This window comes from Sinocyclocheilus grahami, unplaced genomic scaffold, assembly GCF_001515645.1.
Source record: "Sinocyclocheilus grahami isolate Dianchi unplaced genomic scaffold, SAMN03320097.WGS_v1.1 scaffold386.1, whole genome shotgun sequence".
NCBI classification, from domain to species: domain Eukaryota; kingdom Metazoa; phylum Chordata; class Actinopteri; order Cypriniformes; family Cyprinidae; genus Sinocyclocheilus; species Sinocyclocheilus grahami.
The window spans coordinates 737,651-758,182 of NW_015505565.1; the positions used below are offsets into that span (position 1 = coordinate 737,651).

The window sequence follows — 20,532 nt, forward strand, 5'->3', positions numbered from 1 at the left end:
AGTAGTGGTAAATGTGCACAGTATACGCTTTATGAGTAGAATTTCTCTCTATCCAGAATAAAAAGTTTTTCTCCATTGACAGTCATTCAAAAGTAGCCTGCTTATGACTACATTTTTGGCAAGCATAAAGCATAAAACGAAAAACTATTGAAGGGATCAGTTGAGGTGTTGATAAGATCATATGGCCATGTATGCACATAAAATCCTGAAACAAATAGTTAAACTTTGGCAGGAGTGGGTATGCTGACAATAACCCTTCGAAAATTCTGGCTGCGAAAATTTGTCACGCATACTTTAAATAAAAGGTACAAAGCTACTGGAACAGTAGCCTACCTTTTCAAAAGATATTGATATTTACCATTAAAGTACTATGTACATAATGCGTGTACCTTTAATGTAGTCTATGCAACCTTTATGAGTAAGCAGCCTAAAGAACAAAGGTGTAGCTACCATTTTTTTTCAGTGCGCGTGACGTGCATTTTCGCAGCCCGAATTCTTCACATTTTCTTGCGTACGCGTAAAAACTGAATTTGCCCTTTAGATGTTTCACTTGGTAAACTGTAACTGAACATACAGTGTCATCTACTGGAATAAGGTTCTCATTGCATGCATGATGACCGAGTCAAATACTGTCCTATCTCTTTGCTATACCTCAATATTCCTTTAATTCCTTTTAAATTGTTTGGTTTGTTTAGTTTCATGCCATTTGTCAACTTGAACATCCTGTTGTGCTTTCTCTTTGCTTGCATGAATAATTCCTGTAATGCTACCTGTGCAGCACCGTTGTCCGCCACTAGAGTTCACTAAATTACACAAGTAGAACACTTTCTATTTTCAAACATCTCTTGTAGCCTCTATTAAATACATTCTGGCCACATGAGTAACTGTATTTTCAAATAAGTGTTGCTTTGTGATACAATTCCTCCCTGTAATTTTGTTATGCAGGATAGATATGCAACCGAAATGTTTTGATTTGGAATAATTCCCAGATGTAGTCATTATCAAAGTCAAGAAGCATGTGACAATTTGCAAATGCAAGTGACTGAGAGAGAGAGAGAGAGAGAGAGAGAGAGAGAGAGAGAGGCCCCACTGATTTACATGGTTCTTAATCTTCCTATTGACATAAGAAATTGCACCCACATGTGATCCACAGGTCAAATGTGATTCACCCCTTTATTTATTAAAGACTATTAAAAGATTATTATTATTTTATTTAATATTGATGAAATAAAATGACTCAAAGTTCATTAACATTTCTTTTTACACAACTGGCAAAATATAAAATTTTTCCTGTAACCTCAGCCACTTTTGAAATTTTATAATATCTCATAGTTTACAATTACCTCTTGTAATAATCTGCTTGCAGCAATAGAACAACGCCCATGTTACATTTACATTTTAGTTAATTTAACAAATGAAACTCTATTGTGACTGAAACAGTCAGTATGGGCCCTTGTCAAATTTTAATTATAGTTATCCATTAAGAAAATTACATCCAAGGATTTGTAGCATGTCCAAAATAGTCCAAAATAAAACTCAATTACTTTTGTTTACACTACCATTAACCCTTCATTTTACAGACACATTGCAGACATTATTTGGTCCATTAATGAACCCAACAGACTAATGTAATCCAGCCCTCGGGTGCCTCCCTCTGTTTCCCCACGCCGCTGCTCCTCTGTCTGTACACACACACACGCTCCCCCATCCGGTGCAGAGTGAACGCGGCGCGGCTTGAATCATCTGACGTGTTTTGCGCATTTCCTGAACTGGCGCTCGAGCGCAGGGAGGGAGAGAGTGAGTGTGTGAGTGAGTGAGTGAGTGAGTGAGTGAGAGAGAGAGAGAGAGAGAGAGGACGAACAGGGAGGAAGGTTGCAGCGTAAAGGACTAACATGAGCGTGTAGCTCAAATGCTTTTGCCTTCTCAAATCAACAAAGAAGAAGCGAAGCAGCTGAATATCTCGGCGAGCGGATGGCAATAGTCTCCGAGCGGTTCGTCAGCAGACTGGGAGAAGGAGGAATCCCAAACGCCTCTCCCAATCAACGCCTATTGGATATCGAATAGTACAAGACAAGCCCCGCTGAAGACCATCACATTTGGGATATTTTACTCTGTGTTATTCCCGATATTTTGCCTCTTGGACTCGCACCTCTACTCAGCGCTATTCCAGACGTAGGGAATTCGCTTGTTTACGTATGCTTCCCATTACGAGGAAAGACGGATCGTAAATAAAAACAGGAGCCTCTGGTTTTGCATATCGTGCTTTTGCATCCTATTTGATTGTTCCGCTTAAATGAGAGAATCAGGTTGATCCGACTAGTGGTTTGGGGGATTAAATCATCACAGCATCCATCTATAGGTGCATGTATACTGATGACGTGATGACTTCCACGGGTATAGCGACCCCCTGAATCAAAACCTGTTTTTGAAACCGTCTGTTCTTGCAGAGAAGCCAGCTGCATCTCACGTGAGCGTCATCATGGTGGTTTTTAATGGAGTGTTGAAGATCAAGGTTTGCGAAGCTTTGGACCTGAAACCTACCGCATGGTCGCTCCGGCATGCCGTGGGACCAAAGACCCAGACCTTCCTCTTGGACACGTATATCGCCCTCAACGTGGACGATTCCCGTGTGGGGCAAACTTCTACCAAGCAGAAGACGAATAGTCCAACTTGGAACGATGAGTTCGTAACAGAGGTTTATGATGGGAAGAAAATCGAACTGTCTGTCTTTCATGACTCGCCGATTGGCTATGATGACTTTGTGGCCAACTGCACTATACAGTTTGAAGACCTGCTGCAGAATGGCAGTATGCACTTTGAAGATTGGGTATGTTCATTTCACAGTTTATTGGCATTGGGTAATCACTTGAATCTGGCCCCTGGAGGCCCCTCAACAGTGGGTGTCTTACCATTCTCTCACATCCAAGGTTATGGAGCACATCTACTGAGACAGAACTGAGAAACACTGGTGTAAGTCATCTAGTGCAGTGGTTCTCAGTCCTGGTCCTGAAGTGGCCCAGCACTATGACATTATGGATGTCTACCTTTATCACTCTTGATTTATATAATCAGCTTATATAGCTGCTTCAAGACCTTAAGTTGGTGTGGCGACATCCAAAATGTAGTCTTGCAAAATTGAAGACCACTAATCTTTTGTCTAGGCCATAATTTACACGGGGGCTGGTCAGTGTCGGCTTCTCCCCAGCAAAGCCTCTTGTTTCCCAGCCTTCCTCATGGGTTCTCACGCTCTTGGGGTTTTCCCATTTCTCGACAAAACATGTTCGGCTGCTGTTGAATCCAGACCTACATTTACCATTTCCGTCAAGTCAAGCTATTTTGCAAATTGCCTTCATGAGATGCGGTGCTCCCATGACAGAGAAGGAAATAATCAATGCTTAATTATGCAAGCTGTAAACCGAGTTTGACACATAGTTTGCTTGATGTCTAAGTTACAACCTGTCATACATCTAGCCATCTTTTTCTAATAATTATAGTGTAGAACAGCACAGCCATATGAAACTGGGTGTTGCACCTTGCCATTCACCTTATTTTGGATTTTGTCCACTCAGAAGAAATAGGCCCTTTTACTGCAAAAAGGACAAGTGATGCTCAATTCACTGGCTTCCATTAGAGTTTTAATAGTGTTGGCCCTTTTGTTCTCTTTTGAGAATGTTGCTTATTGTATCTTTTTAAATTAAAAGAAATTATAGGTTGTAATATTGTTAGCAATTGCATGCTATTGTGTGTTTTATAGGGCATATAATACATACAAACTTGTGATTATTCTGACAATAGTCTCAAAATGGACTGTTTTGATCCTGCTGTGTTATGTGTTTCAATGTCATGGAAAAATAGTCGGAGATTCACTTAGCATTCTAATCATGCTTGGAATTATGAGTTGGTCTGTTATGTAATCTTCAGCTGAGGGGCTGCAGTTGGGAGTGCTTTGTATGTTTGGTCGTTAGACACCCAGGGAAAGGTCAGCATATATCGATTATGTCGCTGCATTGGTCAATCTTCCCCCTCCTGTCACTGGCAACTCACGCTGTAAATGTGTCAGGCGAGAGAGTGAGAAGAAAATCAATTTAATCTCTGCATTCCCTCATAACGGCTTTGGCGACCTGCCTAATCATAGCACATCCTAAGCCCTTTGTCTCTCCGCCAGCTCTTTTATTCCACCTGTGTGCTAAAGGAAAACATTTGCCAATTTAAAAATTGTTAAATCATCTCAGGTGTATGCTAAATTGACTGCTTAAGCAAATATTGCTAGTCTCCACATGCTAACTTTATCATTCAAATGCACAAGTGCTTGTACGGCTCAACAAAAAGGGCAGTTTCTCATGGCCAATGCATCTGACTTAATTGGAGCTGAACATTTTGTCAGACTTCATAGCCACAGACACGCTTGATAACAACGATTTGGACATGGTAGCTCTGGTATGCCTAATTTCCCAGAGAGCCACAGAAGTACAATCTTCATCTGCCATGTCTCGTTACACAAATTAATAAAAGCAAGAGTTTGCTTTTCAGAGTTGATGACCGTACAGAGGGCGAAGGTGTCTAATGAGGGTTGTGTTCATTGAGAATGTTTAAAACTCCAAATCAATTCCTGAATTTGAATTGAGATAGAAAATAGGTTCCAAAATTTGAATGGGAGTATAAAGTAAAAAGCAAAGAAGTTCATCTAAGTGTAATTTTCAGTTAGAAAAGCAGATTTTCTTAAACCAGCTCTTGGTAATAGTTTTGGAAATTAAAAAAATAAAATAGCTTTGAAGTCTTTTAGACTTATAGGCAGATAGACAGAATGGCATATAAATAGACAATTCTTTGAATTGTCATTCCAGTTCGACTTCCTGTAGGATATCAATTCAGTTCTAATTCCAATTTATGAATTAAAAGGATGTCAATTATTTAATTCAGAATTTTGCACAAACTAGCTTGTAATGTGATATTTAATTTGTTGGAGCATTATTGTTTCTATTAGAATATATGGTGTGATTAGAATTGACAACCGGTATAAGGAGCCTTACGATGTCAAATCTTTAGTAAAATGTTTTTAGTGTCATCTCAAATGAATGCATAGAGGTACAGTGTATCTGAAAAAGAAACCAAATGAGGCAAATTTTTAAGAAGACAGTTGTTTCTTGACGCATAATTTGAGCAGCAAAAGCTGGAGCCAGATGTCTCCCAAGAAACCCACGCTCTTCACAGAGGGGATGCACATCCAATGAGCTTCATCCGTACATTCACTCCCGCTGTTACCCACACAGGTGGAGCTTTATTCTGCTTGGAACAAGGAGAGCATGCTTACTAATTTAGAAAGCCTCCTCTCCTTCAACAAACACAAACAGAACCACAGAGAAACAGTAGCAGCAGTGTTACAAAACTGTTTAGTGGAAAAAGTAACCAACCAGAACCTCAGACTCTAAAGAAGACGCTGTTGTGTCATGTTTGTTGCTTTACCAATCGTTGCAATCATTCCCCAACTGCATGTTATGGTCCGATGCAAAGTTTTAGAAATTGCACCACTTTTGGGCACTCACATCTTCTCCTTATGCTATGCCAATGGTTAGTTGGGTTTGAACGTCATGTTAGTTGTCTGTGTAGCATTTAGCGGAAGAGGTAATTGGAGCCTGGTCTTTTGGCTGGTTCTCAGACACTACTGAGATACAGCCACCCGTCTTTGTTGTGTGAGGCAGGAACAGACTGAATAATTTACAAGCCTTCCAGCCTCTTTATGGAATGTCTGACCCGGGAGAGATCATCCACGACACCCTTAGCTCAAGTTAGCAACAATCCCATTATCACCAGCGAAAGTGGTCCTTATCTAGATATCTCTGCCTTCAATTACCAGCCTTTTACTGAGGGGGTCATCTGTAAAGAGTCAGAGAAATAGGGGGCCACAAGTGGCAGGGAGAACTTCTGCTGATCTTGTGGCCACTCACTCTCGTCTTTTTCGGGTTCATTCATTCTCCATCCTCGTATTGTCCTCCTCCTGCTGTTCCTCTGCTTCCTTCACCTTCTCTCTACTGGGTTTCCTTCCCTTCCATTTTGTTGTCCAAACTCTCCTAGTTAAATTCACAGATATTTATGTTCCTGACATTGCATCCAGTCCATTACAAACCAGCTCCAAATGCTTAAAACACATTTCACTAGGAGTGTTGCTTTAGCTGCAGATAATGAGCTTTAAAGGCCTGCAGTTTCCTTAATGTCTTTCCACTGCATTGCAACTTACATTACAGTTATCGATTGCACTCAGTATTTTACAGGATTGTGCCCAGCAGCTCTCTTTTCCATTGTCTCCTCTTAAACGTTGGTGTTAGCTATACAGTACTTCCTGGTTACTGGACATTGACATCACCTGCCCTCACTTCTCCCTGGCAATTTGCACAAATAGGCCAGGCTGAGGCTGAAACACCAGCTCCTTCACCTCTTTGGCATACCGTTGCCACAGGAACCCATATCACCCTCTTGCCAAGTCAAAGCGCATCAGAGCTGGGTGTTGATTGAGTTCCTTCACCCATCAGGGATTTCTTAGGAATCCCGTATCTGTTCTCTAGACGTAGGTGGCGACATGTCGACTTGTACAGACAAAAACCTTCTCATCGTGCCTTTGGCACATCAGTTCACAGTGTTTTTCATCACTCCTCAAATCTCAGAATTTGAGGGGGAAGGGGGAATTGTGGGTAAGCAGGATCAGTTCATCCAGCAGCACTAATTAATTTCATGAAATGACTCCATGAGAGACTGGTGAAATTTGTATTTAATTGTTTCTGTCCTCATTTGTTCATCTTGTGTAGTTTGGTTTGTGTGTGTGTGCTTTGCAGATTTGTGTATGTGACCGCCGGTTGTCTAGTTTTCACATGCTGCGTTGAGCTCTTGCCTGGGGCACATTGAGAATGCTTACAGTGAAAGGGAACAATACAGGTGACATATGAGATACTCTGGCAAATATGTCTGATCTGTACCGCTATCTTCATGACCCAGTTACATACACTCACACACACCACATATGTGAATATCTTCTCTTTATAGCTAGTGCTAATGGGTTTTAAACTGAATTGTTGTTGTAGATTCAAGGGCATGCTCATCTAGTACGAAAATAAGTGATGGAAAACGTGAATGTGATTGATTTCATATTATTTGAAAACTTTGAAGCCTTTTTTCTTGATTCCAATGTTGGCATAGATTGTGTAGTTTGACTTTTTGGTCATCATCATTTAACGTCCTTCAATGCTGTTCAAAAGTCAACAGTATTATTGTTATTTTTTAAAGAAATTAATACTTTTATTCAGCAATGATGCATTAAATTGACCAAAAGTGACTGTAAATGCGTTTAATATTATGTTACAAGATTTCTGTTTCAAATAAATGCTGTTCTTTTAAACCCTATGTTCATCGAAGGACATGGTTACATTTTAAAATGTATTAAAATAGAAAAGTTATTTTAAACTGCAATAATATTTCACAATATTACAGTTTTCTGTACTTTTGATCAAATAGATGCATCCTTGCTGAGCATAAGAAGCTTCTTTCAAAAAATATAAAAAAAATCATACCGACCCCAAACTTCTTAGACATATATATTTAAAAATGTTTTTCTAACAAATTTTAGGCATTGTAACAGCAAATTATGCTTGTTAATGTTACTAATGAAACACATTATACATTTCTACTGAGAAAATCTCACTTTTTAGTATCCCTGGGTTGGCTGAGTGTCAAAATATAAAGGGCATCTCTGAGTGTGTAAAGCGCCATCTTGTGAAGGTAGGGAAGGCGAGCAAGGGTGGCATGGATGGAGTTGGGGGTTTGAATGTGTGCAGATTCATGAATTCTTCTCCTGAAGAAATGCTCATATGGCCCACAGTGGGGCCAGAATTTCCCATCATCATATCTGCAGTCACCTTCTCTGCAGGAGCCCACAACAGACTCGAATCCTCTCAGCACCCTATTCACACTCCGTATTCACACGTGTGTGTGCACTCATTTTATGCTGAGATTAAATCAAAGTAATTCACACCTCATGATGTTTGAGACACAAAGACTTGTAGTCTGTTCCTGTGCCCACAGTTACATGAGCGTTTTATCTCCAGATGGCTGTTTTCGTTTTGTCTGGTCTCTTTTTACGCCATTTACTAAATTAAAGCCGTGAAGTCCTCTCAGGACCTAGTGTTTATTCAAACTGAATTCCAATCAGACCTTCAAAGGCTCCCATTATTAGTCTGTATCATGAATTATGCACAATTAGTCCCAGTAAGGTGTCTTATTAGTAATTCATGGAGCTCTGAAGGTTTCACTCAGTGCGTGTGTGTTCACGGAGCTGAATGTGCTCGTATGGCCACGTCTGTGTGTGATTTTGAGTGTGAATGGGAGCCGTGTGTGCCGCCCCGCCGCCATGCTGAGGCTCTGCTGTTGACAGATGGACGTAGGAGGACCGTTGCTGAGCTCAAACTGTCTTCGAGAGAGAGTAAGAAACGGATGAGGAGAGTATAAAGGAGGAGAGGGTGAAATTGAGGAGTAGGAGGGAAGAGAAAGTGTTCCTCAGTGTTTAATCATAGCTTTAGATTAATTTAGAAATCAGTGACACATGTGTTTAAAACTTCCCGGACCTACTTTTGATTTCCCAAGTGCTGGGACGGTCTTCAGTCGCAGTATTTCTTTCTCTTCACGCATCCCTACAGAGAAGTCTCAGTTCCCTATCTTCAGTCAAATCAACAGTCCTAATAGGACTAACGGCTTAATGTAATGAACTACTTGAACACAGTTTCACTGCTTTCATTTTTCATTTTTAAAGAAACAGACCGCCTTTTTTACAGTCTGGGATTGACGCATCACTTTTTATATTTAGTCCTGAGACACGGATCCATAAATCACAACCACCTCCACGTATAACGTTAGTGCTGAATGTACAAGGTGCAAATCTAGCATGAGCTGTCTTCCCAGTGCATCCTATAACAAATTCAACTTCATGTCATATTAAAGGGATAGTTTAATTCCGAACCTGTATGATTTTCTGTGAAACACAACAAGAAGATATTCTGAAAAATGTCTCAGTGTTTATTTTCCAATATAAAAGTTAATGACTTTCCAGTGTCTTACATTGAATGGACAAAACATTTTTTGTTCTGCTGGACAAAGACAGTCACAGATTTGAAACAAAATGAGGGTTAGTAAAGGCCTGTTCACACTAAAGAACAATAACTACAATGATAATGCTACCTGTAAAGTTTTAATAATCATTCACTAATTCTATGAGAATAAGAAAGTCCACACCACAACTGTAACGACAATGGCACAAAGGAATGCCTTTGTTGGAATCGCTTACATAATTATTTTTTCCAGCTAATGAATGTTAAAAACATTGACCACAAATCGGAATCCATCATGATTTTAAAGAGCTCAGGAATTTAAAGCCACAGACGACATAATGGCAACACGCACTAATAATAAACAGAACGTTATTGTGCATTGGTCTGGACCCTATTGTAGTTATCATGATTACAGTTATCTTTATAGTTGGTATTTTTGGCAAGAATGGGCCTTAAAGGAATAGTTCACCCAAAAATGAAAATCTTGTCATCATTTACTCAACCTCATGTCGTTCCAATCCAAACTTGTATGAGTTTCTTTCTTATGTTGAACATACTATAGAAGTCAATGGGGACCAACAACTGTTCGGTTCTTCAAAATTCTTCAAAATATCTTCTTTTGTGTTCAACATAAGAAAGAAACTCATACAGGTTTGGAATGACATGAGGGTGAGTAAATGATGACAACATTTTCATTTTTGGGTGAACTATTCCTTTAAATTATGACAATTTGTACGCTTTTTTTCTGAAACCTGTTGTTTCAAAAACCTCAGCTTGTTTTTAGACTGTTGAGCAGCACTAAGCATTTTTCCATGGAGACGCGTGTTCGGGATAGCGTGAGCGGCATGTGTTTTCTGTGGCTTGCGGGTAGGCCTATCTGTTTGCACAGCGGTGATTAGAACAGAGAGAGGGCGAGCAAGAGACTTAGGGCCAGTTAAGGGTGCACGTTCAGGCACTGGAGGACAGTAACCAGAGCAAGAGTTTGTTTTCCTCGTGTTGTACTCGATAGCCTTACTGCATACACACCACAATGTCATATGCGCATGCGTGAAACTAGTCCTGAGGTGATTTTTAGTGGATGTATGAAGTCCGTTCTCCTCAAGTTCTCACAAGTGTCCTTGCAGTGTAACCACAGATGTAGTTCATCACATTAACTATTCAACATGTTCCACTTACGTCCCAGATAAGTTGTAGAAACGTCCAAATACTTTTGTTGTAACTTTGAACAGTATATTTGTTGTTTTGGAATTTCCAACTTTAAAACCATCTTGTTGTGCATTGAAAAGTATATGTTTGTGCTTTCTGAGACTCTGATGATTCTCCTAAAATTCTTAAATTAGCATTCAGTAAGAGAATTGTGACCCTGTCTGTGAAATCCAGGCTAGTCTCAAAATCTAAATATGAGATAACAAGCATCAAAGTTTGATTTCAACATTAATTTCACTATGATTTCAATCTTTGACATGGCCTCACTCAGTCAATATTAAAGATATCAAGGTTACATTTTAACAGAATGTGAAATCACAAATTCAGTTCATATTGAAGTCTATTGAAGACTCTGGCCAATCTGAGCACATTTTGAGATATACTGAGATCTGAAAGTCTAGACGTGACACAAATGCGAGATTACTAGGGTCTTTTAGAAAATCTGTAAGGCAGAAGTTTCTATTTTTTCTCCATGCCATTTCACTTCTGTCTTGGAGAAACAGTTGAGATATTAAAGAGATCTCATATGTGATATGTCTTTTCTAAGGGTAGAGACAGTGAGTCAGTGAGCCTCTTGAGCTGTGGTTGTGGGCAAGATTGAGCTGCAGGGTGTTGCATAAGAGGAGCTGATTATGTCCCACGGCTTATCTCTGGGTTTTATCCTCCCTTTCTCGCCTGTTTTTCTCTTTTGCTCTCCCGTTATGACCTCATGATATCCGTATGATGCCTTTAGTTAGACCTCAGTAGCATCTACTGTTATAATTGATTTTGTGCATGGAGTGCTACAGTGACTGCCCAGGATTTTCAGGAGCTTAGTATTTTCCCATTTAATTCTTTAAAAGTATTCAGTAAATCATTTTAGACCATGAACCAAACCAAGCTGCTCTGACAGGGTTCACGTCATTACTGTGACTTGAGTAAAAGTTTGAGACTGTGTAATTATGAAGCCATGAAGTACACATGAAGCATTGCAAATGATGTACTCAAAGTCTGAAAGTATATAATTAGATTAGGTATAAAACATTTATTAAAACATATTTTTCTAAATATAAATATCTTAAGTTTATTGCAAAATTTTAATGTATATACAAATATATCTAAGCAGTTATATGAGCAGATATACAAATATAAGTATTCATATGTATATTGTATTATTTAGATATAGTATAATTATTATAATGGCTATATTATATATTATAATATATAGTTATTATTAATTGAATATTTTTATAATCATAAGTGTTATTATTTAAAACTTAATTTTATTTTATTTAAATTGTAAAAATGTGTTTAATATACAGTGGGGAAAAAAAGTATTTAGTCAGCCACCAATTGTGCAAGTTCTCCCACTTAAAAAGATGAGAGAGGCCTGTAATTTTCATCATAGGTATACCTCAACTATGAGAGACAAAATGAGAAAAAAAATAAGTGGGAGAACTTGCACAATTGGTGGCTGACTAAATACTTTTTTGCCCCACTGTATATGTAAATATGTGTGTATTTACACCTCTCTCTTTAAATATTTTATTTAAAATAAAATAATATTGCAGTGTTCTTATTAATAAATTAATATTATAATTATCATTATTATTTAATTATTAATGAACATTTTTAAATACTTTTATATATTTTTATTAATATTAAAATTTTTTGAATTAATAAATTAAGTAAAGTAGTGTGTATCTTCATTCTGTGCAGGTGTGAACAGTCAGTTGCAGTGGTATGAATGCGATCCGTGTATGAAAAAGGTGGAGCAAAGAGGACAGAGAGCAAGCCTCAGAGATGCCACAAAGTGAGGAAGAGAGAAACGGCACAGAAAAAGTTAAATGCAGGAAGAAACTGTTTCTCTTCGCAAGTGATGTGATCTAACACTCGGCAGCAGTGTTGCTGTACATTATTCAAAAGGGACAGATCAGCATTGATTGACAGGCTGCTGTACATCTGTCTGCAGTCTATATAGGCGTTATCAGTCTATCATAGTGCTCTCTGGTCAAACTCTGGTCATGCTCATCACATGCAACAGGATTAACTACATCAATTTATCAACTGACAGTTAGCAAAAGGTTTTAAAGTAATGTATAGGGTGTGAAATAGCAGCATTATTTGAGCCATATATGATTGCTCAATATAAAACTAGTATCGTGTCATAGGCTCTCTTGCTTTTAGTAATGGAGGGCCAAAATTCACATGAATTGCTCTCTTGCTGTATTTGTTTGAGCATGTGAATAAGGACAACAAAAATCAAAAGCATTATTGTCATTTTAGGATTCAACTAATGCTCATTACCACCCTTTCATTTCTGCAGATACAGCAAAAATCATTTTCTTGTGTTGTTCACCAGTAAATGTACGGTCCATAGAATGACACCTATTTAATTTTTTATATAATAATAAAATTTTTCTTATCACAATGGTAAATCTTTTTTTTTAATTTATTTATTCATAAACCTCGTTAAATTTTATTATCCTAATCTTTTACATTTGTATCATCTTACACAAGTTTGCATCACGTAGTTCTTAAAATCTTGTTTAGGTTTTTTGTACTGGAGAAAAAGACAAAAATATTCATTTGTTTGTGTGTTTTAAGCATAAATCTACCTGAATTTGCAAGGTTTACACTTGAAACAAGGAAGAAAAAAAAGTAGAATAAATCTCTGAAACAAGTCTTATCTTACACAATACATGAATTTGAAGGATGTTTAGGCATTTTTCTAGAAAACTAGATAAAAATCATGGTAACACTTTATTTTAAGGTGTCCTTGTTACACATGTTACATGTACTTACTATTATAATAAAAATAAATTATGCATAATTGCATGCAAGTATCTCTAAGCCAAACCCTAATCCTAACCCTAACCATATAGTAAGTACATGTAGTTAATTAATATTAATTAGTACTTAAATATATAATTCCACCGTAACAAGGACACCTTAAAATAAAGTGTAACCAGTAACACTTCAGAATAGGGAACACCTGTTCACTATTAACTATGACCTTTCCCTCAATAAATTCATAATTTGCTGCTTATTAATAGTTAGTAGGTAGTTTTTAAGTTTAGGTATTGAGTAGGATTAGGGATGTAGAAAAAGGCATTAATATGTGCTTAATTAGTACCAATTAATGGCTAATATTCTAGTAATATGCATGCTAATAAGCAACTAGTTAAGTGTCCCTAAAATAAAGTGTTATAATTTTAAAGAAAATTATTTTTTCATTGTAGCATGTGTGTGTGTGCGTGCGCTAATGACTATAACTAGACTGCCGTCTACAGGCTGTCCTTGAGCCCATATGATGACAGCAGCTTTGAAAAAGAGCTTTCGAGTCGGCGACGGCTGGACAGGCTCACAAACTCACATACACGAGCAGCGAAGGAGCCTCGCCAACATTGTTTAGCAAAGCATGATGCTGGTTTCCTGGAGAGTGTCATCAGGGAGACTATAGCACACCACTCCATCCTTGCACGTTCACACACATGCACACGCAGTGGCCTTTCCTTCCTCTGCTAAATTTAGTGACAGTTGCACCTCTGAGACAAACACACTCAAGGAGGCTGCTGTTGAATGGAATCTCATGACATCACAGGAAGAGAGGGGGTGGGGGGAGGGGCCTCGTGGCTGAATAACAGACATGTCATCACCCTGTTAGCATTTCAGATGACATCATCAGCAGTTCTGCAGTCGCAACTTTCAACTCAAAGCGACTTTTGGTTATAATTTCATCAGATGACCGCAGGTTTCATATGTTTCATGCGGTTTTGAGAGTGTGACAGGCTCGATTTACAAGAGTGCAGCAAAACTTGATGATTTCATCAGGAGTGGAAGGAATAAATCAGTTTTCCCCTTCCAGCTGAGAGAGCAGAACTCGGGGCAAAGCGACAGAAACGCAACTCCCACAGCACAAACTGTGACTGAAATATGGGCAAACAAAGTTGTTTCTGCTGCAGAGTGCATCAGATGAGCTTGTGCCGTTCCTCGTGTCCTAATTCCTATACTCAGGAAGCGGCTAAGACCGGGAGTGCTGATCTGGCACCGGGTCCGCCGTGTCCCTGATGATCTAGATCGCTGTGAAGAGAAAAATAAAACAGGCCTGCTATTTTGAGATGCTCTATGAATGCAGCTCGATATCTCTCTCTTCGACACCTCCATCCACCTCCACATATGCACCGCGGGGCCTGTGTTCTCACTCTCTCTCTGTATAATAAGATTAAGCAGTGGTTTCCTGACATTGTGGATCTGGTGCCTATCCCAGCTCCTCTCCCCCACACCGAGCTGATGGCGAGTGGGCGTTGAATCTCGGCTAAGCGTCGGGCCCGCGTGGGGTCTGCGTGGGTCGCTCGGGGATGTGCTGCTCTGGCAGGAAATTGTTTAAAAAGGAATTATAAAACCCAAGCAGTTTGCCTGCCAACTCTCTGCCACCCTCCATGCTTAGAGACAACAAAAAGAGGCAGAGAGCAGGAAGTTAGTCAGGGGCCCGTCCCTGTAGAGCGAGATTCACAGAGGGAATCTATTACTGGGATTGTGAACTTTGACAACAGCTGATAAAGTGAAGGTGATGTTGAATGAGATGTTTTCGGAGTGCCTTCACAAAGTCAGTGAAGAATGTGCTTCTGGATGACTTTGTCTCCCTTTTGTGCTGAGATGCTCTCCTCTGATTGGTTTCTTCTCTCTGTTTCTTCTCTACAGATCGACTTGGAGCCCGAGGGCAAAGTGTACGTCATCATCGATCTGACAGGATCCTCCAGTGAAGGTGAGACACTTTGGAGTCCACAGCAAATTAGCACAAGAAACAAACTGTTACGAAGACAGCAAAGACGGATATAGTGGGTTTGATGTCAATTGTTATATATTTTTTACATTCAAAAGCTTGGGGTCAGTATGATTTTAAGGAAATAATGCTTTTATTCAGCAAGGATGCAATGAATTAATCAAAAGACATTTATAATGTCACAAAAGATTTCTATCTCAAATAAATGCTGTTCTTTTTCAACTTTCTATTCATCAAAAATCTTACAAATTGATATATATATTTAGATTTTTACACAAAAATGCGAAGTAGTGTAAATGTATTCAAATTGATAATAATAAAAAATTTTTATTGAAAATAATATAACTTCTTGAGCATCAAATCTGCATATTAGAATGATTTCTGAAGGATCACGTGACACTGAAAACTGGAATAATGGCTGCTGAAAATTACATTTTAAAATATATTAAAATAGAAAACATTTTAAATTGCATTCATTTTTCACAATATTACTGTTTTTACTGTATAAATTAAATGCAGCCTTATGAGCATAAGAGACTCAAAAACAAAAAAAATGGGACCAATTCTCACTATTAACTAGTAGCTTATTAGCATGCCTATAATTAACACATATTGTCTGTTTATTGGTACATATAAATTAATATTAATCGGTCGAAATCTCTGAAAAATGATAAATAGAAAAACTGTCACTGAAACAAAAATAAATAAATAAAAATGTAACACTAGTTTTGTGCAATCACTGACAACTGAATAGTAATGATCAGAGGACTGGTTTGTCTGTCCTGATGGGTGGGCGTTTGATAGATTCATGAAATCCTCTTGGTTTTGTGATGCATCATTAGTGGTATCATTAGAAAGGCCTGCGCCAAGATACTTGTGAGTGAGAGGAAGTGAGTGTGGAAAGCAGCAGTGTCCATTAGGGAAATCCCACTCTTTAACGCTTCTGTGCGCGGGGGCTGAAGCTGTTCTTTCCTGGTTCTGAGAGCCCACTCACAGACCTGAGGCTGGTGCTGGGAGATACCGGTCTTCAGTTGAGGTAAACTAATGATACAGACTCAAAGCAACAATACTGGAATTTGATTCAGAAATAGCTTTGTTTAATTCCCCACTCAGGTTATAACTGACTGGATGCATTAGTGGAGATGATCATGACAGATAATCTTCATTGAATAACAATTCAATTAAAATTCAGACAATAGAGACAAAATTCAGACAACTGTCTCTCTGTTTTAAAGAGACGGTTCTCCCAAAAATGAAAATTCTGTCATCATTTACCCATGCCATCCCAAAACTATATGTCTTTTTATTTTATTAAGCAGTTGCACCTATCAAATTTCATTCTTGCACATGCATATTCCAGCTTGGCACATCAGTGCATGTTGCAAGGTTTGTCGTCAGTGACATCAAAAGCAAATGAGATGCTTACATTTAGTTAGATTTTGTCGCTTTAAGGTAAGTCATATTCATAATGCCTTTGGGCTTCTATTTCTAGTCAGAAATAAAATTTGACAGATACAAATTTTTCTGCCTCTTATAGCTGCAAGATGGATGTACATTCTTACAGCCACCATATTGAATGCTGCAACGCCTGTATCAGAAACTTTTAACTTTAAAAGTCAGGACTACATTCACCATATGGAACATTTTCCCATTTAAACACTTTTAAAAAATAAAGGCTCTTTATCTATGGTTCCATGAAGAACCTTTAACATCATGGACCCTTTTCATTGTAAAGAAGGTTCTTTATAGTGGTAAAAGGTTCATCGGATTATTAAAAGATTTGTCAGACCGATTATCAACCGTTCACTGAAAGGTTCTTTGGGGAACTCACAATGGTTCTTTTATGGCATCGCTGCAAAACACCACTTTTGAAACCTTTTTTAAGAGTGTATCTGTATATGTAAGACTGTTCTGCTTAAGCCAGGGCTGTCCAAACTCGGTCCTGGAGGGCCGGTGTCCTGCAGAGTTCATTTGCCTCAACACACCTGACTGGAAGTTTATATGCCTAGTAAGAGCTTGATTAGCTGGTTCAGGTGTGTTTAATTAGGGTTGGAGCTAAACTGTGCAGGACACCGGCCCTCCAGGACCAAGTTTGGACAGCCCTGGCTTAAGCGGTCTTTTTAAAACAAAGTTATTGTATGGTTTCAAAAAACTTTGTACAAACCATGAGTCATATGGACTATTGTTATGATGCTTTTTGTCGTTTTTGGCGCTTTACTTTTATGAGGAATAGTATTAACAAAAAGTAAGTCCTGCCAATTTGGATTGACACAAGTGTGAGTAAATGCTGACCCAACATTATTTTTAGGTTTCACTACCCCTATTAAAGCATGACTCCTTTTCATTTTACATATTATTGGTGTTTTGACACACTAGGCTAATTCATCAATGAGCTGTGATAATAGGCCTGTAAATGTGTACGTTAACACACAAATGCGAGGGGCAACAAACAACTACACTGCGCCCACACAAAGGTACATCCACATACAGCCGCAACAGACAATAAAACACACATACAAGCTCTGTGTCTAAATAATAGTTGTGTTGTCTGGATGTTGCGTTAATCACAGGCCTCTTTTCAGAGGTGTCAGTAAACTGAGGATGAGCTTGGCTGGAGATCACTTAATTCTAGCGTCTCCGTGCAAACAGTCAGTTAGTGCTAATGTGTCTTTGCTCTGGGCATAAATGAGAGCTCAGCATCCTCCAGTTTATAGCCAGCGGCCTAAGCAAAGCCTTGTTGTGTATGATTGTTGTGTATGATTGTATGTACACACAACTATTGATCTCTGGTTGATCTTTCATATTGATCCAAAGCAGTCTGCATGGGTTGGGTGAGTTGACACGGGTATGAGAATCCAAAAAACAGATCAGCTCAGTGCAGTATATTAGTAGAGACTGATAAAGTATCAATAGATGTGCACATTCTCAAGAACTCCCAGTAAGCACAATTTTAGGTCATGACTAGGTTTGGGAACTGAGAACTGGTTCTGTTTAAAAAAATATATATATACCAGAAGCAAATGATTTTCATGATATTTGCTTCCAGAAATGGTTCTCCCACTGCATATTAAAATTAGGGATGCATCGATCCGATACTCAGTATTGGTATCGGCTCCGATACTGGCATTTTCTGTCGGATCGGGTATCGGTCAGATGAGATCGATCCAAATCCGATATAGTGCGTATGCTATTGTGTTATTGTTAAGTTAAGTATTGTTACTGTGCTATGCATTTAAAAGAAATTTATTTTATATATATATATATATATATATTGTTTCACTAAATGTTTAGTTTAGTTTAATGTTTTTATAAAATTATTGTGCACCCATGATTTTTCTAGAATAACTTTTGCTTCTGAATTATCCACTAACCTAGTTTATAAAAGTGTTTTTTTTTCATAGATTATGATTATATATTTTTTCATTTGTTATTTTTCATTAAAATGAAGTCTATATTTAGCAGATTGTGTTTAACACACACAAGAGTGATGATCAGGTCAACTTACAGAAGTATAGAAATTCTACATTGATAAAAAAAAAAAAAACCTGCGCTGGTATCGGATCGGAATTGGCCGATACTCAAAATTTTTGGTATCAGATCGGTTCTGAAAAAATGGTATCGTTGCATCCCCAATTAAAATACTGTGCTACTACTCAGCAAAGTGCATACATGACCAATTACATTTAATTCCCTTACTGAATGACTCTTGGACAGCATGACTAGTGAAATCCGATCACCAAGCTAATGACTCTCATGAGCTGATTCTTTTAGTAAATCAAAAACAAACAGCTTGACTAATGAAGTTTAGTTATTTTAGTGTATCAAAAATAGGGATGTAATGATTACCGGTTTGACGATAAATCAGGATAAAATTCCCCACGGTTAGTATTACCGTTTCATATTTTAATTATCATTAAAACCGTATTAGATTACCGCGATAAAGCACAGTTTTAAGTAAGAGTCTCACATGCGCACAGCACTCAGAGCAGGGGTGTAGATTACGCGGGGGACGCGGGGGACATGTCCCCCCCACTTTTTATAAAAAGTAAATTCGTCCCCCGCACTTTTTTATTGGAGAGTTGTGTTCACGACATGTTGAGGTTTTAATGGAGCGATGTATATAAATGCAGAATGATTTAAAATTAAAAGAGAAGATAGTCTATACATGACGTTCACGTTTCCATGGCAATCAGTCACTCTGTCACGTCATGACACGCCCTAGCTCGCATCCGCGGTCTCGCGCTGTATCCAGCATTCATAGAGCTCGCGATCAAAAACAAACAACTTGACCAGTAAAGTTCGATTGTCAAGTGTATTATTGATTATTTTTAGTGAATCATAAATACTTCTGAATCAGTTAATTTCTCAACCAATCTGAGTCGCATAGTTTTTGTCTGACTCCGTGATCCAGTAATTGTTGCTATTATGTTTTTGAGGCGCTTGAGATCTAAATCAGTGTATTTTGATGTGTAGTTAAAGATACACTTTAAGAGTTACACTTTATTCAGATTAATCATTAATGTAACAGACCATTAAGGAATGGGAATAGTTAAGAGGACTCAAGATTAAAAATCCCATTTAGACCAAGAATTTATAACTATATTAGTGTCCACACCAGCGCACAATAACCTTCTGTTTATTATTAGCATGCACTGCAGTTACATCGCCTGCCACTTTAAATGCTTGAGCTCTTTAAAGGGGTCATGTGATGTTGCTAAAAAGAACATTATTTTGTGTATTTGGTGTAATGAAATGTGTTTATATGGTTTAAGGTTAAAAAAACACATTATTTTCCACATACTGTACATTATTGTTTCTGCTCTATGCCCCGCCTTTCTGAAATGTATGAGAATCCAAAAAACAGATCAGCTCAGTGCAGTATATTAGTAGAGACTGATAAAGTATCAATTTATCGCGTCGATTTTTACAAAGCTCATCATTCTGAAAAGAAAGGTGTGCTGTGATTGGCCAGCTATCCAGTGCGTTGTGATTGGCCGAATACCTCAAGCATGTGACGGAAATGTTACGCCCCTTACCATACTGTGATGATGCCCTGTCAGGCCGGAACGATGATTCAAAAACATGAAAACCCATTATAGAATTCCTTATTCTTCATGACCATATTCTGCATCCCCCTAAATTATTTTTTAACACTTTAGTATGGGGAACACATATTCACTATTAACTATGACTTTCGCCTCAAACTCTTAATTTACTGCTTATTAATATAAGCAGTAAATTAAGAGTTTGAGGCGAAAGTCATAGTTAATAGTGAATATGTGTTCCCCATACTAAAGTGTTAAAAAATAATTTAGGATGCAAATTATTGGTTATTGTCCAGCAGTGTACTTAGTTTGTTATTTTCTTCTGTATGTCACTATTCCCTGTATATACATGTTTCAAACACTACTTTATTTTCAATAGACAGAGGTAGAAGTGAATTCAGAGTTGAGAGTGAATGAGGCAGAAAGT

The 20,532-nt window shown here is 38.1% G+C and overlaps 1 protein-coding gene across 1 annotated transcript in view; it reads left to right on the plus strand.

The window, feature by feature from the left end:
• Window positions 1-1,767: 1,767 nt before the first annotated feature.
• The window catches only part of prkcea (protein kinase C, epsilon a), a 67,246-nt gene continuing 48,481 nt past the window's right edge, over window positions 1,768-20,532 (plus strand). The window contains exons 1-2 of the mRNA XM_016231281.1: window positions 1,768-2,827; window positions 14,979-15,042. Coding sequence (XP_016086767.1) covers window positions 2,480-2,827; window positions 14,979-15,042 — 412 coding nt within the window. The 5' untranslated portion in view covers window positions 1,768-2,479. The remainder of the gene's footprint in view (window positions 2,828-14,978; window positions 15,043-20,532) is intronic.